At 39.0% G+C, this 25,199-nt stretch overlaps 3 protein-coding genes across 3 annotated transcripts; 1 reads left to right on the top strand and 2 right to left on the bottom strand.

Moving 5' to 3' along the window:
• Positions 1 to 724: 724 nt before the first annotated feature.
• On the bottom strand, positions 725 to 10,757 carry idh2 (isocitrate dehydrogenase (NADP(+)) 2). The gene is made up of 11 exons (XM_053319163.1): positions 10,540 to 10,757; positions 5,689 to 5,780; positions 4,876 to 5,041; positions 4,124 to 4,284; positions 3,860 to 4,003; positions 3,125 to 3,261; positions 2,737 to 2,888; positions 2,493 to 2,605; positions 2,134 to 2,231; positions 1,958 to 2,050; positions 725 to 1,133 (listed from the first exon to the last, which is right to left on the bottom strand). The coding sequence occupies exons 1-11, from the start codon at positions 10,655 to 10,657 to the stop codon at positions 1,049 to 1,051; spliced, it is 1,359 nt and encodes a 452-aa protein (XP_053175138.1). The 5' UTR covers positions 10,658 to 10,757; the 3' UTR covers positions 725 to 1,048.
• A 3,863-nt stretch (positions 10,758 to 14,620) lies between these two features.
• On the top strand, positions 14,621 to 19,256 carry LOC128358779 (retinol dehydrogenase 12-like). Its single transcript, XM_053319165.1, has 7 exons — positions 14,621 to 14,830; positions 15,764 to 15,904; positions 15,990 to 16,181; positions 16,313 to 16,474; positions 16,604 to 16,720; positions 16,847 to 17,051; positions 18,583 to 19,256. The coding sequence occupies exons 1-7, from the start codon at positions 14,764 to 14,766 to the stop codon at positions 18,677 to 18,679; spliced, it is 981 nt and encodes a 326-aa protein (XP_053175140.1). The 5' UTR covers positions 14,621 to 14,763; the 3' UTR covers positions 18,680 to 19,256.
• A 627-nt stretch (positions 19,257 to 19,883) lies between these two features.
• On the bottom strand, positions 19,884 to 21,473 carry ankrd34c (ankyrin repeat domain 34C). The gene has a single exon (XM_053319161.1). It carries the CDS (start codon positions 21,471 to 21,473, stop codon positions 19,884 to 19,886), a length of 1,590 nt encoding a protein of 529 aa, XP_053175136.1.
• Between the last annotated feature and the right edge of the window lie 3,726 nt (positions 21,474 to 25,199).

Raw genomic sequence — 25,199 nt, 5'->3', positions numbered from 1 at the left:
CCATCGGTAGATCTCTTCAAAAGATAACCACAGAGAACAGACTGTGGTACAGCTTCTTTTTCAACAAATCTCACTCTCCGCGCACCCCCCCCCCCCCCCCCAAATTCAGGCCTTCACGAGACAAGACTGCAGCATTTTTCAAAAGCAATGCAAACCTGCATTTGTATTGCAGTTGTCTTTTTTTCTTTTTTTTTTTTATATGGATGAATCTCAACAAGAATTGTCCCAAAAAACTCGGACAGAAATATTAAGTGCCCCAGTGTGTCTGCAAGAGCATGCCATCCATCATGCTGTACACTGGTCTCAAGTGATGAACGACAACCTCCCAACATGTGACAGGGCCATGGACCTCATGGAAAATGATTTGGGAAATGCTCAATATATTCAGTTTCCCAGTGCTTAGCTTTTCAAACTTGTAACCTGCAAACAAGGTATCCATGTGCGATGTTGATATAGCGCATTTAAAATAAAGAAAAAAAATGCTAATTTTTTTTTTAGTTCTTCAGCTTCTGTGTTTAATCCATCACTGTTTTAGTGATGCAACAAAGGGGAAGATGTTCAGCTTAAATGGCTTTCTGTATTAGACATTAGTGTGGAGAAAATGTGGATAGCAATGTATGTACAATGTTGTGTACCAGACAAAACTGTAAGATAATAAATTTATTTACCTTTAAGACAGCTCACCTTTTGTTTGTTTTATAACACAAAATAATACAACAATAGGTCAAACAAGGGGTTTTATTGGCAAGTATGTTTGACACAGGCTTCAGTCTTGCTCAAGGCATTACACAGTATTGAATACAGTACTTCACATTACAAAAATAAAACCTTGCAAATAATGGGACAGATAGTTAGGGAGACATCAGGTGGAAAGACTGCTCTCAACCGTTTAATAACCTTATAGAACACTACATACTCCTATAGACAGCACATTTTTTGTCCTTCAGAAATGCAAGTGGATTGATTGACCTTTCAAGTTAAAAATGAGGTACAAAAAACAGAAGAGTGACATTGCCATCTCCAGGCTAACTATACTCTTTCAAGTCCTTCACTTGCCGATGGCTTTTTCCAGATTTGTCTTGATGGCGTCAAGGAAGTCTGTAGTATTGACATAATGTTCATTCAGCTTGACACTGAGAAAGAAAGACAAGACAGAGCATGTCAGAAAATTCAATATCACGCTTAAGAAACAAGACAAAAAAACTACAATACTGATCATTTACTTTACTTTTATCTCTAGGGTTTAGCATTAATTAATATTAATCAATATTACTTCAACGTTAAGGTATGATTTAATACCATGACAGTTGTATTATTCAAAGATGGCCGTGCCCCTGCCTTTATCTTTATGTCTCTAGTATTGCGAGAAAAATGACTTAAATTTCAAAAATAATATCCCATCAGTGGTAGATGTGTGAACTGAGCTTCATGGATGAGAAATGCTTAGCAAACAAAAAACTAAAACAGGGAAGGTGAGCCAATGCAACTAACATCAGGACAAGTGATGAGCATAAGTCTGATAACAAAAGACAACATAACTCTGCCAAGGCAACACAGTCCATCATAAGTATGTTCAATAAAATGTTTAGAAATCTGCATCTAGATCCAGGTGAACAATTGTGCAGTGCATGTTTTCCCCCCCATCTTTCATGTAACTGACGTTGTTCTTTCTTAACATTTCACAATATTAAGTATTCAACATAAACTTCCCTCAAAACAAACAGAAACAAAAGGATTACTTTTCACTGGCTACAGAAAATCTAATTTTAAATCTTGTCTGATGAAAACAAGATCAGGGCATGTTTTGGACGAGGTTTCAAGTTTCCAACCAGTATTGCATGCTGGCATATCAGAACCAGGGTAAATAATACACTGTGACATCAATGTTACAGACTGATGGTGATAGTGATAGTGATAGATAGAAGTAGAGTTAATGCATATTTATTAAGGAACTTACTTGGACAGGCCGTGGATGCAGCCTGCAAGGTCCTTGGTCATTGTACCGCTCTCAACAGTCTCAACACACACCCTCTCCAAAGTCTGGGAGAACCTGAAGATCAACAAAGACGTTTAAAAAAGGCACATTTCATACAAGGTTTAGTAAGTTTTCTTCCAACATTACATGTCTCTTACTTGATAAGGTCAGGGTTTCCATCGAGTTTACCACGGTGTTCCAAGCCCCTGGTCCAGGCAAAAATGCTGGCGATGGGGTTGGTGCTGGTCGGTCTTCCCTGAAATTGCAGTTGAGGATTCAAATACAGCTTTAAACTTTCAGAACTACCACATTTATCTTGGTTTTTCCATTACTCAATAACTGTATATACAAATACAAGTGTACAAGCATATTTTCTATTTTCACCACATGATGGCAGTATAACTCCACAGATTACACAGTCTGTTTGCAAAGGCCACAATTTGACATGCATTTTCTGTTTCATTGCTCAGTTGAAATGTTTTTCAATAGGACTAATAAAGACGGATAGGCTAGTAACCTTCTGGTGCTCGCGGTAGTGCCTGGTCACAGTGCCGTGGGCAGCCTCAGCTTCAATAGTCTTGCCATCAGGACACACAAGAACTGATGTCATCAGTCCCAGAGAGCCAAAACCTAAAAACAGGACACAAAAAAAATGCAGACACCTCTTTAATACAACCAATCATCCGCTTGAAAACTAGCAAGTGTCTAAAATGCAAACATAATCTTCCAGGAAGCAGTGGGAATGTTTATAAATATCTCACCCTGTGCGAGAATATCAGACTGAACATCACCGTCGTAGTTCTTGCAAGCCCACACAAAGGCTCCAGAGGACTTCAGCACTTGGGCAACCATATCATCAATAAGCCTGTGCTCATACCAGATCTTCAGTTTGTCAAACTGGGGCTTGTAGTTCCTGAAGCAAACAGAAACAAAACAATCATCTTAAATTGCTGTTTACAATTTTGCATTAGTCTACAACATTTAAGCCCTAAAATGTGGATTTATACTCTAATCCAAGTCTTAATTATTGTATTAATTATTTATCTGTATTTTGGAATAAAAAGATAGTTAGTGGAAAATCTTGTATCAGTCTAGGAGTCCATTAAATCTGAAAGACTGAAAAACTAAACAAAGACAGATGACACTCACTTCTCAAAGATATCCTGGAAGATATCCTTAAATCTGCCATCATAGGCTTTGAGAATGGTGTTCTTTGTGCTCATGTACAGTGGCCACTTCTTGCCAATGGCATACTGGAAGCAACTGTGTGCGAAGCCTGTAATAGACTGACGAGTAGAAACAAAAACAGAAACAAACAGTTCACGACTGCTGGAGGTTTTTATCAGTAGTACAGAGGTGAACAACCTTCCCCTTGACAATTTGAAAGTCATCTATGACCTCTGATGTTGTTAAATCAAACAGACCTGCACCAATGAAAGCAAACAAAACAGTAGCAAAGCAGGTTGAAAAAGAGGTTTGTCTACTAAAGTAACTGCTGTGACAATATTACAAAAAGCCTCAGGCTGAATTTAACGGCGACGTTTACTTTAAGGAGTGAATCTTTTAATATGCCAAGTTTAGACATCAAATTAAAAAGTAATGTGAGTGACAACTGAATAAGTACCGTCAATCCATTAGGCTTAAAGGGTAGAGATACGAAACTAACTGCAACAATAAAGCAGCTAACTATTATTTTGTATTCTTTTAAGTGATGCATAAATATTTTTAGTGTCAAATACAAAGAAAAGGTCTCAAACTGTCCTACTTTGACATTTAGCACATTTCATTCCAACAGGTGCCTTCCTCAGGTGCAAATAACCTTCTGTCTATCTCCATAAAACACCTTTCATGTGAAAACCCTTAAATAGAAGTATCTAAACTCACCTCGTCTGTGTTGTACATGCCCATTCCACAGCCGCCAGCAGGGAAATCATAGACCTCCCATTCCTTGGCTTTGCTACCATCAGTAGGTGAGAAGATGATCTTGAATTTGCCGGGCTGGTCCACAACAAAGTCTGTTGCTCTGTACTGTGGGGGAAGCATGTTAAATGTTATTCACAGTCAAAGATTTTTAAAAGATTTTACTGTGGGCTTAAGAGGTGAAAACTTAACCACTACATGATCCTGAATCTTTTAGATTGGACTCACCTGATCACCGAAGGCGTGTCTGCCGATGGTGATGGGCTGTGTCCAACCTGGAACGAGCCTGGGAATGTTCTTGCAGATGATTGGCTCGCGGAAGACGGTGCCGCCCAGGATGTTCCTGATGGTTCCGTTGGGACTCTTCCACATCTTCTTCAGTTTAAACTCTACAGATAAAAACAGATGTGTTAGTTATGTTAAGACCGAAAAATACCACAGAACGTTCATCTTCATGTATGTTTCTGAAAGAGACACACTTTAGCATTGCAGGTTAAAAATAGAATGCTTCTTGCCAATTTGTACAATGAAGGGACTTTGCTGAAAACATCTGTGCATTACATCATTTCATGAGTCCTCTCATCCCAATTTTGAATTTTTAATAGAGTAAAATAAAAAAGGAATTAGGGCACTGGGACACACCATTTTATTTTTTGATAGCCTGTTTCTTAAAAAGGCTCTTACTTCCCAAACTAGGCTTTTAGTCACTGAAATGTCTTCAAAGTTTTAGACATCTGATTTTCTGGGTCTGCTAAATTCTTCCAACAACCTTGAACCCTGTAATACTTTGTATCTCTTAATTTGCTTCTGTGATAACTACTGAAACTATTTTGCTTGAATCTTTGTATTGTAGGACTAACAATGACAAGCTCTGAGATCCATATGGGACTCTTAATTGTTGCTTTACTAGGGTAAATATGTGTTTGGATCCACTGTAAGACAAATACAGTCTAAACTGCTATGAAATTAGAAATATATACCTTCCACTCTGGCTTCGTCTGGAGTGATGGTGGCACATTTAACCGCAACATGATACTTCTTAGTAGCCAGGGCAGAGTCGATGGTGACCTGGTCATCAGTCTGGTCACGGTATGGCAGACCCAGGTCATAATACTTCAGCTCGACGTCAACATTAGACAGGATGAGCTTAAGGACCACAAAAACACACACACACACGGACAAGAATAAGCATCAACTAATTCAAACTCTTCATGTTGTGGCAGTAATGCACTAAAAGCTGGATGCCCACCACCGTAAAACAAGAAGAAAAGAAGAAGAAACTTTTCATGTTAAACATTCTTGGATCATTCAGATTCTTTAAAAGAGACTAAAGTTGTGTGTCATGTGTATGAAAAACAAAGAATTTATTTTTTAAATGGCTCAATCTACTTTATAATGTTTAGTTTAAAATGTGTATGTCTGAATGATTTGTGTATTTTATGTACTGCTGGAGCAATACAACTCATCACCAAATATCAGAAAACATTCAGGGATTTTTATTTCATGACTCTTCATGTTTTCTTCCTGAGCGAACCCACCATCTGCTCTCTCCGGAGGCAATCAGCCAGTGACTGAATGAAACATCACAAAAGCCCCTCCCCCGCTTCATACATGCATAATATTCCTGCCCTCCTCCACCAAACCCTCCTCTCACATCCACGTGTCAGCCCGTGGTATAAAAATAGGAGAGTCAGACAGCGTAGGCCTGCCATGCTCTGACACACACACACACACACACACACACACACACGTTTGTGTGTATACCCCTTCACCCCCAGACACCACTTTGTCACCTTCTCTTTGATGAACTCCCAGATAATCCTGGTCATCTCATCACCGTCCATCTCCACCACTGGCTGAGCGACTTTGATGCGTTTGTCGCCATCTGTCAATCACATGTGCAGAGGAGGTCAAGTCAGTTTTTCATTCACAGCAAAGTGTTTTTTGTCAGAGGGTCATACTGCTGAGCAACAATCAAAAACACAGGAAGCAACATGGATTGAAGGGAAAAAAAGAAAAGAGGATCCTGTTCTGGACGGTTTGTAGAGGACAGGAACCAGTGTGCATTTCCTGTTTCCCTTTTTTCCACTACGCTTGCCAGAGAATATTCTGGCTTCAAGAACGTTTTGCAATTACTGTACATTATAATTATCTTTTATTTTAAAAAAATAATGTCTTTTGGTTTCACTTTTGGGTGTTTTAACTGTTGAAAATGACAAAATATAGATATAATTTTTTTAAAGTAAAGTGAGGCTTTCTTGTAAACAAACAAATGTATGTTTACATTCAGTGTTTCTTACCAATAAACATGTTGAATGCATGTCCTTTCATATAAAACATTTGCAGTATTTTTAAAGTCACCCTCCACTCAAAATTATGTTATGCTTTTTGTTATTTCAGTTGAACGTTTGAGCTTCACTGTGCAGAATGATGTACATGAAGAGTTTGATACAAGTTTCTCTGAGCGCACTGAACATCTGATTTAAAAAGGGGGTGGGCCTACCAGCAGGGTTTGTGACATCACAACAATGAGCCAATCGTGGTCTAGTGAGCAACTTCACAGGAGTGTGATGAGGAAACTTTCAGGCTTCCATTGCACAAACACTGAGAATGGACAGTGAAGTAGGAGATATATTTTGTCCAGTAGTTAAACTTTTGAAATGAACAATATTTTATATATTTGTTGATTTTGGATTTTTCGAGGTAGGAAGAGGTGTAATTCTAAAGATTATAGGCTTTTTTGTGTTAAAATCATATCAAACTATCAAATGATTCAAAGCAGGGTATTTTTATACATCTTAAAACATGCTTGATGGGGATCTTTAAACTTACATTGTTTACATTCCTTTTTTCTAGCAGTCTGACATTTGTTTTAATATGGTGGCATGAAGTTATGTTGGTGCCACGTAAATGCATCCTCGTACATGACATGCAGACAAATTGAGACCCACCCACAAAACCATTGCTCCATAACACAACTAGTTGCAAAAATCGCCACAGGGTATCTTTAATGTGTGGTTGCAACCCTAATTATAACTCACATTTGTCCCTTCCAAAAATACCAATACATCTAATGTTACATCCATGCTAAAAGGATTTTTTGGGATTTACTACATGAATACACAGTCTGCAGTTTTACTCAAAAAACTATAGAAGGAAAAAAGCCCACCTGGGAGTTTAAATGTAATTTTCTAAAAACCCATTTAGGAAACTATTTTGTGTTTAAAAAGGCATAACCTTTGCCAGGTGGTGTTTTCAAAACTTTAATTACTTAAAGTGTGTTTAACTGTCATGCCAAAGTTGACTTTCTCTTAACTTCTTTTCTCTCCTGTCGGATCAAAGTAGATTAGGGTCTTTAATCATATCTACTCTCATTCTGCTCAGTGTGTGAGAAGTCACCCAGCAGGACCACTGCAGTGAATAGAGGAGTACAGGGGGAGGTACTGAGGATCAAGTGACTCTCAGATTTCCCAGCCAATCTAATGCTCCCCCCACTGCTACCAAAGCTTTCCCAGAATAATGCAAGCCAGCATGAACAGTGTGGTGGAATCGTTATGCAACCATTATTTCTTCATATACAAGACATTTGAATGTATTTAATAATGAAAAAAACCTATGTGAGTTTGAAAAGACATTTGACCTAGTTGGAAATACGGAGCCATGGTAACACCTGTCAAAACAGCCTCTGCCTCCAAACTCGAATCAAGAGCCATACCAACTACAGATGCATGGTGACCATGAAGCACTGAAAATAACCTCATAGCAAAGGCTGTAGTGACCTTTATATATTATTGTGCAATAGCAGCGTAGCAACCAGACATCAGATCATGTGACAAAGGCAACAATAAAAATGATTTTGCCCAAACTGATGACTGAATATACTCTGCAGCAGACCTAAACCTGCAAACAACTAAAACTGTTCACTGTTTGGGAATTGCTGACTAATTTTCTGGTGACCACAACGTTTACAGTAATCTCATTATCGTTTCTAAAAGCTGGAAGACAGTGTAGTAAAATATAACTCTCACACAGTGAAGTGAAGACCTAAAAATCAAACTCTGGATTTTTGTGAATTTTATACCAGACAACATTCTTCTTCGTCTGCAACAGGAACTGCAGTGTGTCATCTGCAGTTCATCATGGGAAAAATATTAATAACTACTCTCTGGCATCATTTCTGAGTCTTCTAACCTAAATCTGCTAAAACAGGAGTCTACTATCACAGTGTAGAGGGGGGAGGGGAGCCGAGTAGGTTACGTAACGTCATCTGAGTGTATCAACAAACTGGACGCTGAAGGGCGAGCTGAAACAAAGTCATGTGGGGCTGCCTGTCTGCCTGTCTGACACATGCATTTCAAGACCTTTTCCTACCTTTATTTTGAAACTATGCCAGCAAGAAGCAGCCCGGGCATGATTTTGTAGAATTGAAGTGCTGAACAGGAGATTTTACAAGATCTTTATACATTTAGCATACAAGCACACTGAAAATGCTGAATCAGTCTAGACATGATTGTTGAATAATGTTGCTTAAAATCTTCAATATCAGTGCCAGTATGATATTAAGGATTCAATGCTGACATAATGTTTTTGGTACATTACTTTGAGGACAAAAATATTTTCCAAAGAAAAAAAAGTTTGTCTCTGTTCTACAAAAACTTGCAAGTGCAGTATAAATGTGGTATAATATCAGCAATGAGAATTTATCTGATGAAATAATACAACAACAAGATGAACAATCCAACCTAGCATTTAGTGCCAATTGTTGGATAACAAACTCCATCTTTGAGGAGTCTTTACTTTGAGCTCAATACATTACAGACGAGTATAACAATGTCTGCCATGATAAGATGACCCCAATAACCTTTGGCCAGGTGTCCTTTCTGGTTAACTTTCAACAGAGAGCCACTTTGGTATTCATCTTATCCCAAGAATAGTCAGGATAACAAAACTAGAAATCAAGCTGCAGAGGTTTGTGAAAAGGTCACTTCATGAACTCTTTAACTTTATTTCAAAAAAAGGAAGCCTGTGACAAATTTAAGGCATTGGGTTTAAACTAAAGTCAGAGGCTGATGGGAGGATAACACTTTCTCTTGGTAAAATCCACTGCCAAGAACCAGCATGTTGGCCAATTTTATGAGCACTGTGAAACTTAAAAGGGCATGTAACTGCCCCAAAGACAATTCAACTTGTGATTGCAATAAAAAAAAGGGAAAAAAACACTGTCAATCTTCCAAGTCTTGTTCTAAAAATCTTGGTTTTGTCTCAAAGACAGGAGTACTGTTTTGATATCAGTTAGATTAAACACTTAATCAAAAAGATAACAGGCTACCATCAACTTTCAACCTGTTGCAGGAAACTTTAACTGTATGATTAATCATGTTTTTTTATGTAAGTGGAACATTCCTGGTACCATTCACCACTGACAATCAATCACACCCATGTGCCCTTCAACTGACCCACTGCTGTATAAACACTCACTGGGTCTGCAAGGAGACCTGTAACTACAACAGCTGAGCTTACAAAGTCCTTCAGCCTGCTGCTCCTACTTAAATGTGGGTTGTTTGCATAGACCACGTGATAAATCTGGATCCCTGCTCCAAATCACAGACTAAAAATTAAAAGCGGCAGATTTTGGTTTGTGTCTTGGCACTGCTCTAAAACAAACAAAGAGGGGCAAAAAAAGGTTAACTTGTAAACAAATAGAGCAAATACAGAAAGTAACAAACCACACAGGGTTTTACAGTGGAGCAGCAGAGTTAGAAGTGGTCAAACTGTGCAGCTCTCAGTCTGTATGCAACCCAGATGGAAAACTTTATGTAGGACAACCAGAGCACCGGCAGCCATTACTCTCTATAGCGGAGCCTCGTATACAGCTGACCTTGGAGGAAAACTTTTTCTAAAGTCTGTGTCGCACTAATAAGATGCTGATCAGATAGCTCATCACCAGCGTTCATTCATTCAAGTCCCTCAAATTGATTTTTGAGTGACATTGCTTGAATTTTAGCTCCAAATCATGATGATGGCATTTCTGCACAGACGTAATAAAAAAGAAGATTTAATTAATTTGCTGCCACCCCCCGCCCCTTCTTGATTTCATCTTTTTTTCGCGGGGGGGGGGGGGGGGGGGGGGGTGTTAGGGGATGTTAACTCGCCATGCCACGTCCATTTTTTTCTGATGTTTCTTTCGGTTTCTTGACGTTCAGGCTTCCTCAAACTTCAGATGAAGGAAGACAAAGACGTCTCTCCCCCTGTTGCTCGCCTCGTCTTCATATCTTGTCTCTAACAGCCAGCCTCATTTATTATCTAAAAACAACCCACACTCGGCCTGCCCTATAACAGACATTAAGACATCGGGTAGCATTCACACTATCGTTGCATCTAATCTCCTGAAACCATTAAAACCAGTTAACAGCATCCCAGTTGGCTAGCATCACAAACAAGTTGGCTATCATGGCTGCTGCAACTCTGCGCCACCGGCGTCAAAGGTTGATTGAATCAATCGACATTTAATTCTCTTGAAAATTCAAAGCTAAGCTAAGTTTTAAAAGGCGCCCTTTTGAACACAACGCGAGGTCATGCAACAGGTAACCGTCACCACAACGATGCTGAGGATGACCCACAGTAATATCTCTCTCTGCACTCACAGTTTCTTTGTTGCAAAGTCTGGCAGTTTGCAGCCGGCGCAAGAACTGCGGGGTTTCTAGAGAAAGCAGCCCCGGCAGACCTCGAAATCGAGCTGAGGACTTTCAGATATCCAGCCATGTCTCCAAGCCGGGCCCGGATCACTTTGCGGTAAACACTCAGCGAAACTCAAAGCACAGAGGGAGCAAAACACTGCGGAGCGCTCGGCAATATAGGCAGCGGCTGCAGCACCGCCCCTCCCCTCCCCGGCGGGACATACTGGGCGCTACGTCAGAGCACCCAGACCGAGAGGAGGGACTGGGAGAAAACCAGGACCCCGGTACCGTCCTGTGCACTCCGTGAACCTCTGTTGTCAGGGTTGATCACAAAGCTCATTGTCTCACGTCCCTGCTGTTTATGCATATTATCATCATGTCTTCTCCCACGCATGAAACCAAAAGTGTCACATTGACACTCCCAACACGCTGGGTGACATTTTGATGTATTTTAGTTTAGCTCATGAAATTCAAACGCAAAAGGCCACTTTAAAAAAGCAATTTAAAAATGACTGACAATGACAATGCATATCCTGCTTGTCTTGTGTTATGGAAATGTTATGATTCACTAATAAGTGCATACTACGGTGAATTATAATTAATTCAACCAGTATATTTATCTTGTTTGTAGATCACACATTTTAGATCTCATCACACTGTTTAGACCCTTATTTTTATTGCTGTACTTCCTTGTTTTTAACATCCTGTGTTAAATTCTGAATTGTGTACATACAGGCAGTGCCAACACTTGTAATGTGTGCAATTGCCTTATGGGGTTTTTATGTTTTTATGTTGCCTAAGCTGCAAAGAGTCTATAAAATACTACTTTAAAGATCTGAACTGAATTGAACCCAACTAAACTGAACTGAACTGAGGTCAACATCCAACCCCATATAGAATTTACAAGCCAATAAAAAATTATGGGAGCCCTGTGAAATGATGTCAGTGCACCGGCATATAATTATGATACAGCAAAGAACTACATGTATTATTATAATCATAACTAATAACAACAATCAGAATCATAATAGTCGTCATCATAATAATGAAGTATATTATTACCAGTGTAAAGAATTAGAATAAGAATGTCAAATCATATAACCTAGAGACAAGGAACATGATTAAAAGTAAAAAGAATGAGAAATCTGTATGTGTCATGAGACAACAATAAAAACATAACACTGTGTGCCAAATGTGCACCAAACTCACAGACTCAGTATAATTCACAGGAGCAAATACAGAACATCAAACATAATATATGTAAAATGTTTATTTGGATCCAAAAGTATACTCTTCAACTGATCATATATGTGTACAAATAAAATAAGATATATGCAGAACTTGCAGATATGAATGAATGTGCATTATCTAGTCAGAGTTCAGAGGCAATATTTTTTTATTATCCTTTTATGGACACAAATACGTCTCGCCTAGGAAGAATGTATCATGCAGTAGATAGAAATCAGAAGATAATACATAAATATGCACAGTAAACTCGGATCAGAAACTGCATAGTATCGAAGAGATTTTCCCAGAGCAATGTCCTTTACAAAAAGTACAACCTTATAGTTTGTTTTTATATGAAGAAGAGTCCAGAGGCTTGTTCTTAAATTGGAGGAGTTTGCTCAAGAAAAGAAAAACTGTCAGACATTCAGAGAAATTTACTGAGATCTGAAATCATCTGCAGGATGGGTACAGGATAGTCACATTCCAAAACGTCTCAGCAGAGGGCTCTCTAATTTTAGCAGGGGAAGGTTACCATACTGGGAGAAAGATTGGGAAGCGTGCAGTGTAGTCACATGATGGATTTGGTGGTGAGCCAGTAAAAGAGACAACCAGGTCACCTCTGAAGTACTGTTTCATGTGAGAATAGGGGGCCTACATTGACAAAGGTCAGAACTGCAAAGATAAAATAAAATGAAGAGAATAAAAATGTAGTAATCACTAAGAATACAGTGTGTTCATGGAAAGTAACATTCCTCAAGTTGTGTTTTCCGTGAAGTGATTGAGAGACGCAGTCAAGGTCAGCTGTTTTTTATTCCTGAAATGCTCTCTTTTGTCCTGCCGATGTAATGACAGACTGTAAAACAGAGTGTGGTCATGTGGTCAGACTGAGGACAGTGGTAATTACATAAGTTGACTTTCCACAGTAACCTTTGAACTCTTGGTATGTAAAGAGTGTCCACATACGGCTCACCCTCACAGACTCTCTTTCTCAGACCCTCAGCAGCTTTCCACAGCCAGAACAGTCAGTGTCAGATGTCACCCTATAAACCTCCAAGCCAAGGTCAAGCTGTTTTAATGTTCGACTGCTCCTTTGTGCTTGAGAGCGAAAGTAAGGCCCAGCGAAAGGTCACAACTTGTAGCTTATTGACATGACACATTAAATGTTTACTGATATCAATGAGCCAGAATCTTAATGTTTCCTTTCACGAGTTAGTAATTCAGCTGCTGCTCTGATCAGGCTGTAATTTAAATCTGAGGGTGTAATGCTGTTATTACTGTCATCACAGTGCTGCTGATGAGTTTCTTCTTTTGTCTGCTCACACAACAGCAGAGTCACATCCTAATTTGCTTGTAGGAGTTCAGGATATAATTTGATGCTATATAAAGTAATTTCCCAGCATTCGTTAGACTTGATAGGTAACTGTTGTAAAATAAAACTAATGTGTTTGTTTGCTCCACCTACTGGACTCCCTCTGAAGGCACCTGGACTGTGTCGGTGAGGGTACGAGACCCTCTGCTGGAGGATTGGTGGAAATTGTTTTTAAATCATAGATTTGTTCACTCACCATCAACATTATCTAGCAATGTTATAGTTGGGTTATTTTCCTCATTTTCAACTTCAGCATTGTTGTCCTCAGATGAAGAATAGTCTTGTAGGTGAAACAAAGAGCAGACTTTTACATAAGACAACAGGATAAAATACATAAAGGCTAGTTCAGTTGTGCAGTACAGCACCTTTTAACAACAAAGTACAGGAAAGTACTGAAGATAAGACACAAAGAGGTATTAAGACAAGATATTATTTAAAAGGCCAATAAACAGGATTTTAAAAGTGTATGATAAACTGAATAAAAGAGATCAAACAGGAGAATTAAATATACAGTGGAGTTACAGTGCAGCACAAGATATGAATAAATGCCCCCAAATGTTATTTAATAAGCTAAGGTAAGTGGTCATGGTTTCTGGAAGCTGGTTTCAGATGTGTGTTGCCCACTAAAATCTAAGTTCAGGTATTTTTCATGGATACTGACAAGATTTAAACAGCAAAATTTATCTCTCATTAAAAAAAATGTACGCATTAGTACATGTAGGTTTTGGACTATAAAATAGATTGTTTATGGAAAAAGTCAAAAGTCTGGCATGGGCTTAATTGGTACTGTGACACCATTTAAGTAAATTTCATGATTTATTTACAAATTATAAAAAAAATATTGATTTCAAAGAATTAAAAACAGCAATATATGTATTCAGTAACATGTTCCATTTTTTTAATGAGGAAAAAACCCTCTTCCTGAGCAAAATATTAAAGATTTGACTTCAGATGTAATCCCCTTTGTAATCATCAACGTGTTCATAAGTAACTGTAACAGATTACACTTACATTTATTTTGTAATTACATTACATAACGTTGTTACATGTAACTAGTTACCCCCGAACACTTCTTACATTGTATATCAAGTCACAGTACGACAGTAAACCTGCAGTTCATTCAAACACCATCATCATTCCCAATTCAATTAAAACATCATCGGCACCCACCAGTCGTTAGCTGTAAGGAAGACTCATGATCATCAGCTGAAACATCATGTAACTTCATTACATTCATCTCTAATTTATTATTTCCCATCCTTAAAAATATTCATCCCACAGTATAAGCCTGCAGCCCTTCAATAATTTGATGTTGATGTTAATTTGACAAAAAAAACACTGAGCAAACAACCTGTTTATATCCTCAGAGCATTTAGAGGATCATTAATAAAAAGAACCAATAGGATTCCTCTACATGTGAAAGTGGGCGGTACTTCCTGGTTGGCAAACGGTGTGTTGTGTAACTCTACTGTAATGCTAGCTGTCATTAGGGCATGGATTGTCGTTAGTTTGAAGTGATTTTGCTGCACAGAAGAGAAGAATAGTGAGTCAGTAATCGTTTTATAATCAGCTGTAACAATATAGGGATTTGTAGGATGATGGACTCCTTAAGGTCGTTTGTGTCCCACTATCCTAAATCTATCGCTCTGGTCACAGCAACAGGTAATGTATGCATTGACACAAGTTATTTAGGCAAGAATGGACTTCATGTTGAATCTAGCGTATTGTCACTCACTTGAAAGCATGCAAGTTAATCGACGGTGCTCTGAACACAGACACTGAGACAGTATGATGGCAGGGTTGATGGTAGTTGAAGCTTCATTATTGAAAATGCAAACCAATTGTGTTTTTGAATTAACTTTTCATGTGTGTATTTGCTTTGTTGTTTTATAACTGTAGCATTAGAGCACACAATAATAAAGCACACTATTTACTAGCACACTGTCTAAGTGAATAATGTGAGCTTGCATTATAGTACAAAAGGATGATGCATTTACATGCTTGCCTTGATTGCTTATAATATGGTCATTTTCACAGCTATAGGCTAAGTTTTTTGTAGTGGCTTACAAAGCTGTTTCATTCATTATTAATATTAGAGCTGCAACTAGGCTTAGTATTACTTTACTTTTTTATTACTAATTAATACAAAAACAACTCTACTTTCTCATGAATGGAAGAGACATTTAGTCTATGAACTGTGAACAAATGCCATCTATATATCCCAGAGCCCAAGGTGATGTCTTAACCCTTGTTTCGTCTTACAAACAGACAAAAAAATATTTTTTTGTTTGAAAAATGACTGAAACAGATAATTGTTTTCCAAAATAGTTGCTGAGTAAATCTCCTGTCGATTGACTAATCCATAAATTGTTTCAGCAGGAGTTAGGTAATGAAGTTTAAAGATCTTGTGTGCTAAGTTTGAATTCAAAATGTTCACGATCTGAAGTAGTTCAGTAATATAACATTAATTTTGTTGGCCAAGCTAAAGAATCTGATTCTTAATAAAAAGAAGGATATAAACGGTTTTGTTACTTTTCTATGTAAGGCCTTTTAGATTAATTAATTGAAACTGTAACTGTGTGTGCTTTTTTACAGGAGTAGGACTTTTTGGGGTGAAAAGATGGGTGGCAGGTGGAGTGTGTCACAGCAATGCGCGACTGGATGGAAAGACTGTCCTGATTACTGGAGGCAACACCGGGATCGGCAAAGAAACAGCTGTTGACTTGGCGAAAAGGGGTTTGTGATTTAACTGGGTTTCATATTTCAACCTTTAATTATCTGATTTAATTTCAAACTTACTGGATTTGCTGTTGTGTTACAGGCGCAAGGGTCATTCTGGCCTGTAGGGACATGGACAGAGCAAATAAAGCCGCAGAAGAAGTGAGAAAGAAAAGTCAAAACGACAACGTGATTGTCAAAAAGTTGGACTTGGCTTCTCTACAGTCAGTACGACAACTCGCCAAAGATATCCTAGCAAGTGAAGAGAGGCTGGATGTCCTCATCAATAATGCAGGTGGATGTATAAATCACCATCATCTGTCTCCTAGCTGTGTGATCCATCATGTTCCAGCAGTGCACAGTTACCACATAAACAGGTGGGAGGTGTTAACAAAAAAGAATGTCCACTGATTTTCTTACTTTTAGGTGTTATGAGCTGTCCAAAATGGCAGACAGAAGATGGCTTTGAGATGCAGTTTGGTGTGAACCACCTGGGTCACTTCCTCTTGACAAACTGTCTGCTGGATCTCCTGAAGAAGTCGTCTCCGAGCCGCATCGTCAATGTTGCCAGTTTAGCTCATGAAAGAGGTGCAGTTTTCTCTCTTACACTTGAACAGCTGTACATATTTTATCTCTTGCAGGAATGCCATCTTTTCAATGTCATTTAATATTAAAAACCACATCTGTGAATAAGAATGTCATGCCTTCACTTAACAGGTCAAATCTATTTCGATGACATAAATCAGGACAAAGATTACCGCCCTTGGAAAAGCTATTCGCAAAGTAAGCTAGCTAATGTCCTCTTTACAAGAGAGCTGGCCAACAAGGTAGAAGGTAAATAATATTATAACATTTTATATTTCACAGCAGGCATTATGCAATATTTCAAAAACAGTGTCTACTGCACGTAATGTGGGGAAAAAGTGACTGCATGATGCTCTGTGCTTTGTAATTTTACAGGCACCGGGGTGACAGCGTACAGCCTCCACCCTGGAGTAATCCGGACTGAACTTGGCCGACATTTTTGGCCCACGATGCCTCTATGGAAGAGAGTTATATACACACCACTCTTGTTCTTCATCAAGTCTCCAACAGAAGGGGCTCAAACCACGATCTACTGCGCTGTGGAGGAAAGCCTGCAGAAAGAGAGCGGACTCTATTACAGGTCAGTAAATCTATAGAGGGTGGGTTCATGATTGGATGTTAAACAGCCAATATCAGTACAAATGACACAGTGTCAATCATGGTTGGATTGACCCAGTTTTGGACCCTCTGGCAATAATAAATTGCTGGGCACCTATCAACTCCTGCTCCTCCCCCTGACTGTAGTGCTCCTACACTGGAATATAACAGCTTCAGGTTTGCTGAGTGGTAATTTGATTTAAGACACATTTATTTAAGAATGTGCACCGTCTAAGTACAGTTTCAGTATTACTTATAAGCTTCATTAATTGTTTTGTTTGGCCACTCGGGGGCAGTGGAACAACAGGAAAACACCATTAACATACATTAAAGTGACCAATGTATTTTTTTCTGTCATTTTACTTTATCCAGTACCTTGGGATAATTTGTCTTATTTGTCCAAAATAAAAAAGTGAATAACTTTAATTAGAAACACAGAATTACAGACATTAATTAACTTTATGGCCAATATCCAATCGGCTTAATAAGCACAATATCTGCACCTGAACAGATCCAGAAAATACATGCAGCAGACTCGGAGCGACATTGACATTCATTTGGAGTCCATTTGGTTCACCAGCTGCTATCTTTGTCTGTCTGCTATTTCGAGGCAGGTGGTATTCAGCGGCTTTATTAGAGCAGCAGCTGGAAACTAAGTTGATAAGATCAGAGTTGTAGGCTGGAAAACCAAAACAATCATCTAAAATAGATTTTTAAAAACCTCTGTAGAGCTCATTAGTAGAGCTAATTATCTGGGTTTGCCACTACAGTGACCCCTTTCAAATAATTCATTGTCATTTTATTAATTTTTAATATAAAAGATATTGATTATTGCAGCTTTAAAACTAGATCTTGGCACAGGGACCCTCCTCAAGACAGGGCCTGAAGATGAGATAATAAACCAGGACCCATCTAAAGAAATCTATCATGTCAGTATATTATGTATCAGTGTGTATTAATATCATAAAATTACCACACACTATTTGCCACAAATGAACAGAGAACTTGGAGCTATTGGGAGCCTCAGGGCAGTTGCTCACTTTGCTTGGTTGGTAATCCAGCCTTGGCAACATGCTGAGGCAGAAGAAGTGTTTCCTTCAGTTTCTGAAGACATTGTCTAAACTCTGAACTTCTCTGCTTTTAGCCTGTTTTTCCAGTTAATGACTGTTTGACATTTAAATGACACCACGTGTTCATCTTGCTTTCCATGTAATAAAAATCCTGTGTGCCTTTTCACACAGTTTAATTTTCGCTATCTCAAAATCTAAAATGAAATATTCTTGTAACAGAGTAAATACAAAATAATGATTTTCTGGTATGTTCTCCTCTTAAGAGACACAGATATTGTGATGTAAACTCAATATGTGTCACAGAATCACCTATAATACATCACCATCTTAATTTTTTTTTTAAGTTACCCTGGGGTTCCTTCTTTTATTCATGATTGTATCCTGAACTTCAGCAGGAGCAGATCAAGTCGTGTGTTTTCACTCTGAATTCTTTTCTTATTACAGCGACTGTGCCCCTAAAACAGCCGCCCCACAGGGCCGGGACGATGAAGCTGCCAAGAAGCTGTGGCATCTGAGTGCCTCTATGGTTGGTCTGACATAATCACAGTGACATTGACGACAACGTCAACAATGATGATAATTATGATCATGGCTCCAATGGACTGCCAAGTGGCCTGAGGAAGGAGTGAACATCTGTGAGGATACCATCAGCTGATCGCCTGCTTAATGCGATGAATAAGTAAACAGACAAAATACAGAAATCACAAGTGATAGACATTTATTCTGAATATACAACAAACTACTTGCAAAAATACTATGGACTATGTTTTTTTTCTTAGACAGAAGCAATGCTTCACAGGTAAGTTACATGGAAGCTGTATGACCTTTAGTTTTGATTGCTATTAGCATGAAATGACATTTATTTGACAAGTATCACCAATGTTTGGACTAAGGGCTGTAATGTCCTTCAATATATCTATATCTATATCTATCTATATATATATAGATAGATATAGATATATTGCTTTGAAAGGTTGTTAACACTGTTAATAGCAACATTACTATTTTTTTCTCCTCCTGGCCAATAAAGTGCTGTCAAACAAATCCCAACATTTAACCTGTTTTTTTGTTGTTGTTTTTTTTTAAGGCATATTGTTCATCCATTCAGATCACTTGTTTTCTTCCATGTGAGATCAGCAATATTGAAATAAAACACGATTTGGTTACATTATCATGAAATTAAAATAGTCCTAATACATTAAATATATATCTCCACTCTTTTTTTCAGGTTTCTTTATCTTGAAGGCACTTTGTACAAATTTGTTACAAACAGTCAACTGTTATCTTACTCGAAGCTACATCTCAGACAAGTGCATCACATGTTTTTTCTTACCCAAAGTAAAGTCCATTAATGGTGCTAATTACATATGCACAAAGTGCACCCAAGTGGCCTGGTGGCTACAAATGGACCCAGTGTGTTCCCTACACATTACATCATCATGTAAGAGAGCTAGTTCAGAGGAAAAGTACCATATCTTGGCATTTACATTCAAAACTGTAAAACATAGACAGCAGATTTTGTGACATCAAACGATAATAATTCTTAAGGTTGGGTCTAACACTGGGAGAAAATCTATCTATATTGCTCAGTTTCAGTAAGATTTTTAAAAAATAAATTATACATTATTCAACATCTAGACGGCTGTGGTTCTACACAACTGAACCTACGGATGTGCTTCCTGACAATTTATGGTGTTAACATTTCTACTTTCACAATATGTGCTGCATAAACACCAACTAACTAACTAATGAGCCAGCTCATCAAAATCAGAAAGCTGTTTCATCTGCTCCACTTGCATAGAGTGCCTTCTCACGAGCTTCTTCTTGGACTTGAGGCCGCCTCTCTTTGGTGTGTTTGGTGCTACTGGAGCTATAGATCTAATACCTGTGGCCAGAGGTGAGGAAGGCTTGCTACTAGCCCCAATGTCAGGGATGGGAGGGTTGGGGTTAATGTTGAGAGGGGGAAGGTGGCCAGGCCTGGTATGGGAGATGTGATCTAGCAGCAGGGTGCCCGAGCCCCTCCTTTCCAGGAGGCCAGGTGCACGCCTGCGTGCTGTGCTGGGAGAGGATGTGCTGGTGTTGCTGTCAAGAGATTCTCTGGAGCTGGTCAACATTGCTAGAGGAGAAGTGTTTAGTTTCCTTCGCTCCACTGGGACCTTAGGAGAGTCGAACATGCCAGAGTCTGAATAGAGCTGTGAGTCTGAGTCATAGTGATCATTCCCCAGACGTCTCCTGTGCACTGTGTCTCTCAGACTGGCTAATCCACTGCAGCAGCTGCTGCTCTCCTGCTCTGTGGGCACAGTGCTGCGCCGTGCCAGCGGCTGGTGCTGGCCTAGAGATCTCTCATATGATGCTTTAGATGTTGGTGGAACTGATAGTGAGGTTGTCATTTTGCAGGGTTGCTCACCCACTAGTGGGAATAGGCTGTCCTTGCCATCCACACTGTTCTGTCGAGATAAAGCTGACCTCTTACTCAGAGAGAGTCCATTTACACCTGCAACAACGTCCTCATCAGAGCTGGCTTTCTTGCTCTCCTCATGGGCGGCAGCTGCAGCCAGGACAGATGGAGCAATCAACCCCCAAGGCTCTGACTGCAGCCGCTTCAGCTGAGGTAAACGTGCACGCTTGGGGTTTACAGGCCGTCGTGTTGGAGATGTGGGCCCGTTGGCGAGTTTTGCAGCTGAACTGGAAGTTTTCAGCTTTGTCTGGAAACTGAAAACTGTGTTTTGTTGCTCTTGCTCAGGTGTGGGAGATGCAGTAACATCAATATCAGAAGGAGAGGCGCAGTATGACGGGGAGGACCTTTCATCCAGCTCTGGTGATGGGGGGACATTTAGGTACTGCTTGGTGGTTTTAGTGCCAAATGGTGACTTGTCTGTGGTGATTATGATGACCTCCTTGCCTTTAGCTTTGCATGCATCCAAGAGCAGTTTTAGTGTCTGCTTATCATTTGCATTGATGGCGTAGACCAGAGCAGAGGCCCCACTCCTGTCTTCCAGACTGGGATCAGCTCCATTGCTCAGCAGGTGATCCACCACTTCGTGTCCTGCCTTGTGGATGCATGCATGCATCAGGGCTGTCTTACCTCCCTTGTCCTGTATGTTGGGGTCTGCCTGGTTGTCCAGCAAATATTTCACCAGCTTCAACTTGCTTACACTCTGCTGGTCAGTGTGTGTGGACATGCAGGCCACCATAAGTGGCGTCTCTCCACGCTCATTGCTCTCGTTGATATATGCACCTCCCTCCAACAGGAGCCTGGTCAGTCTCAAGCGTCTGAGGCATACTGCCTTCAGGAGTGAGTTTCCATCTGTCCGCAGCTCCAGAATATCTGCCATCTCCCAGCCAATCACAGATCTTCTCAGCGTTGAACTTACAGCTAACAGCCCTTTGAACAAATCATGGAAATAGTTCAGCTTACATTGCAAAATATAAATAATCAAAAACTCATATTCTGTTTATGCCTCTGTTTTGCTAAATCATCACCAGCAGGTGGCAGTCTGTTACAACATAAAGGTTATTCATTCAACTAAATACTACAGTTTTCTGACATATGAAATACAGTATAACTCAGATCAATTAAAGAGTGCAAAACTCAATTTTCCAAATGGAAATTAATCATGCCCATGCTCAAAAATCATGCCCATTCAAAGGAGACAGCATGGTGACTGCACCTGTTAGATTCACAAACACTATGGATGAATGTTTAGGAAGTGATAATTTGACATTAAAATCAAATTGTCTCTGTTTAGTCTCATCAAGATGGCAATTTGCCTGTGTCTATTTTTCTTATTTATCGACGCGATCAACAAAAGCAGCCATGAAACTCTAAGTGCGCAAAGACACCACATTTGCGAATTTTTCCTTGAAACAAAAATATGCTTTGGTATCTGAATTAAAAATATGGATAATGAAACCATCTGTTTTGATAGACGACATTACATAACAGCATAATAAGATGTAAGAGTCGCTGTCCATGGTTCTCATTTTGGATAACTTGGCGACAGAGACGCGCTCCATTACAAATTGTTCTATTGGTCGTCTCATTTCTCGTTGAATCCTGCCAATAAATATATTCATACCTCATAAAGATTCATTTACAAACATTAAGAACACATTTGATGTTATATCTTATGGAAGAGACGTCTATCTTTATCAGTCTCCTCCAAGATGAGACAAAACAGAGACGCAAGATAACCACCTAAATTTGAATAATTGACCTTTATTTTCAATCAATTTGTGGTTGAATAATAATTTCTCAGAGCAACATTGTTTCTGCCAATTATCTTACCTGATCAGAAGACAGCTTTTCCATGCTCAAAGTAGTCGGTGCTTTGTCATACGAGGGAGAGAGAAAAAAAAACGGGGATAATTTATGATTCAAAACAGAAAGTTTGCTGCAGTTCTCCGCAATATTCCTATTTTTCAGCTGTGACTCTTCCCATGGATGCGTCCTGGTTGTGTTACAGGGTGCCGTACCTCTCTGGCACCATAGCTCATGAGCTGTGTGGCTTTTGTTACGAAGGCGCACTACATCAGTCCAATAGGGAGTATTCCTTTCACTGCGCACTCAAGGATCATAACCTGGAGATGCTGTGGGTTATAAATAACTTACTTCCTTGCTTGTTGAATGAAACGTGTATTCTTGACGTCAGAGTCGACAAAAATAAATGGATGAAAACCTCTGTCCTGATCTTCATATCTGCAGAACACAAACAAAACCAGTGTTAACCAGCCACAGACATGTAAATGCTTTGCGTGTTTGTGTGTCTTATTGTAATTATTTCAAAAGGGCAATTTGTAAATTAAAGCATTGGCCACCCAGCTATGAGTCTACATATGATATAAATGAGGGAATGACAATTTTGAATTTGAATTTAGAGACTTGTTAGGCTACCTGTTATGCAGTTTCTATTTGTGAATCCAAGCCTCAGATAGTAAGTCAGAGCTATAAATAAGATTTAATCTGTCTGCAGTGTGGAACATCAGTTCTATGTTATATAAAGGCGGTCCTCCTATCTGCCATGAAATAAAGGGCACAGAGAATCTAGCGGCACAGTGACAGTCCAGCTGTGACAAATGTGACAAAGGAATCTGTTCTGAATAACCATCATACTGCTCTCCTTGCAGGAAATACCAGAATTGTGCATTCATGGGCTTACTAACAGATCCCAATCAGAAACCCTATTTTTCATATTTTCATATATCATAACAATCAATTAATCATTTTAACTTGTTTGCAACAAGCTGCAAATCTCCAGCCATGATGTGAGCCTGATTGTCAGGTTTCACTGTAAATTAAGAGATGGAGCAAACATGTTTCACACCTATATATATTTACTGCACAATTAAAGAGGCCAAAACTTGTAGCAGCCATCACAGCTATACAGCCTAATAGGGACATTTCTATTTTTAGGTTGCTATGAGACAGCACAGAAGCAGTTTCTAATGAGAACAGTGATGTTCTCAGCTCTGCAAGGAACAGGTAAATCAGACACAACATTCCTCCAAGGACTGCACTCTTTTACGGCATTTAGTCAAATCCTTTTTTGATGGTGATGGGGTTTTTTTGTTTGTTTTTTTCTTTTCTTTATCTCACTTGTACAAGTAAGCCACCAATCAATCATTAGTTCTCTGACCCCTGCTCTTTTCCTCTGAGACTGGGACTAATCACTTTATTACCCATCCAAACACTTGACGTCTCAGGACTGCAGTCGTCAATGCTGGCAGTGATTTCTCACCTGTGATTGCCTTCTCACTCCCCGAGGACATGTTGTTTACGAGACACATGGAGAAAGCTTTTTTTAATTAATTTTTTTTTTATAAAACAACACATACTATAGTCGCCATCAAAAGAATGTGTCCCTCACATTCAAGAGCCATTATAAATGGTCTCCATTAAAATGCTTGGTTTTATTTGCTCAAATATTTGTATTTTGCTAAAGTAAATGGTTGTATTAAATACTGTTTTTAGTGCAACTGATACTGTATCTGTCAAACAACCTAAAGGGACTTGTGAGATATGTCCCCAAATTAATAGGTTTTAATCTAAGAATGGTTGATTTTTCACAAAGAAAGTGCTTTTATTATTTCAAATATGTGTAATACAGTATCATATTTTTTGTGTACCTGATTGGGAAAAAATTCTGTATCATGGACAGACCTGCTTTCCACAAGGATATAATGGTCTAGGGACGAGACCAAGGGTAAAGCTCACTGGTTTGGACACATTCATTAGCACAGGAGCCAGAGGGACATCAGCAGACCTCATACAGTGTGATCTTTGCCTCACTGATGCTGTCGTCGTCTGTATATTAAAGGGAAAATAAATAATTAAAGTAGAGAGAATAAGCGCTGTCACCCCTGGGAGCAGTTTCCATTTTAAGATATCTTACATTGCAGCTGCTGCTTCTTCTCCCCTTCTTTCTAAATATAACCTTTTCTACCATCTGAATTGTGAGATTTTTACTAACAGACAAGAGTAGCTCAGAGTCTATTTATAGGTCCTGATAAAGTAAAAGTTATCAACACTGATTAAGATTTATAGTCTGATTTCAAGTTGTCAGCTACAAAAACATGCTGTGTAGTGTGAGTGCCAAATAACATCAATGTTTCGAAGGAAAGAAGAGAAGATGGAAATGAACTCAAGTGAATTGAAAATGTAAATAAGTTCAAAAGGAACATATGAAACTTGGAATTTATTATAATGGTGCTGTAGACTGAATAGGCCACCATGTCTATTTTAAAAATGTGATGTTCATTAAATGTCTGGCTTCACAGACTTATCAGGGGAAGGAGGGAAATTCAACAGTGATGTCAGCAAAGCTTTGAGAAATGTTGTGCTGATATGTCACACTGTATTTTTAGATGTTAACCCTCACAGTGCCAGGGTACTTGCATGTCTTTGGTTCTCTAAGTCTTTTATTAGCTATTATTTTAATAGTTTCTTTTTCAGGAGTAATTGTTTCTTTTTCATCAGTAATTACAGACCAGTAATCCAAATAAAGAGGAGGAAATGGAGGAGGAGGGTTTTGTCATAACTGGCACCAAATATGGATATGAAC

Source organism: Scomber japonicus, chromosome 5 (assembly GCF_027409825.1).
Source record: "Scomber japonicus isolate fScoJap1 chromosome 5, fScoJap1.pri, whole genome shotgun sequence".
NCBI classification, from domain to species: Eukaryota; Metazoa; Chordata; class Actinopteri; order Scombriformes; family Scombridae; genus Scomber; species Scomber japonicus.
Note: the sequence above shows the minus strand (reverse complement) of the source record. Positions and strands in the feature narration are given on the sequence as shown.

What these genes read in the sequence shown, in the direction of transcription:
- idh2 (XM_053319163.1), bottom strand. Translation starts at nt 10,657, where the DNA reads ATGGCTGGATATCTGAAAGTCCTCAGCTCGATTTCGAGGTCTGCCGGG. An exon ending in GGAAACCCTGACCTTATCAA is followed by an intron (nt 2,051 to 2,133) that starts GTAAGAGACATG and finishes GTTGATCTTCAG; the next exon opens with GTTCTCCCAGACTTTGGAGA. An exon ending in TGCATCCACGGCCTGTCCAA is followed by an intron (nt 1,134 to 1,957) that starts GTAAGTTCCTTA and finishes TTTCTTTCTCAG; the next exon opens with TGTCAAGCTGAATGAACATT.
- LOC128358779 (XM_053319165.1), top strand. Translation starts at nt 14,764, where the DNA reads ATGATGGACTCCTTAAGGTCGTTTGTGTCCCACTATCCTAAATCTATC. An exon ending in TGTCCTCATCAATAATGCAG is followed by an intron (nt 16,182 to 16,312) that starts GTGGATGTATAA and finishes TCTTACTTTTAG; the next exon opens with GTGTTATGAGCTGTCCAAAA. An exon ending in GAGAGCGGACTCTATTACAG is followed by an intron (nt 17,052 to 18,582) that starts GTCAGTAAATCT and finishes TTCTTATTACAG; the next exon opens with CGACTGTGCCCCTAAAACAG.
- ankrd34c (XM_053319161.1), bottom strand. Translation starts at nt 21,473, where the DNA reads ATGGCAGATATTCTGGAGCTGCGGACAGATGGAAACTCACTCCTGAAG.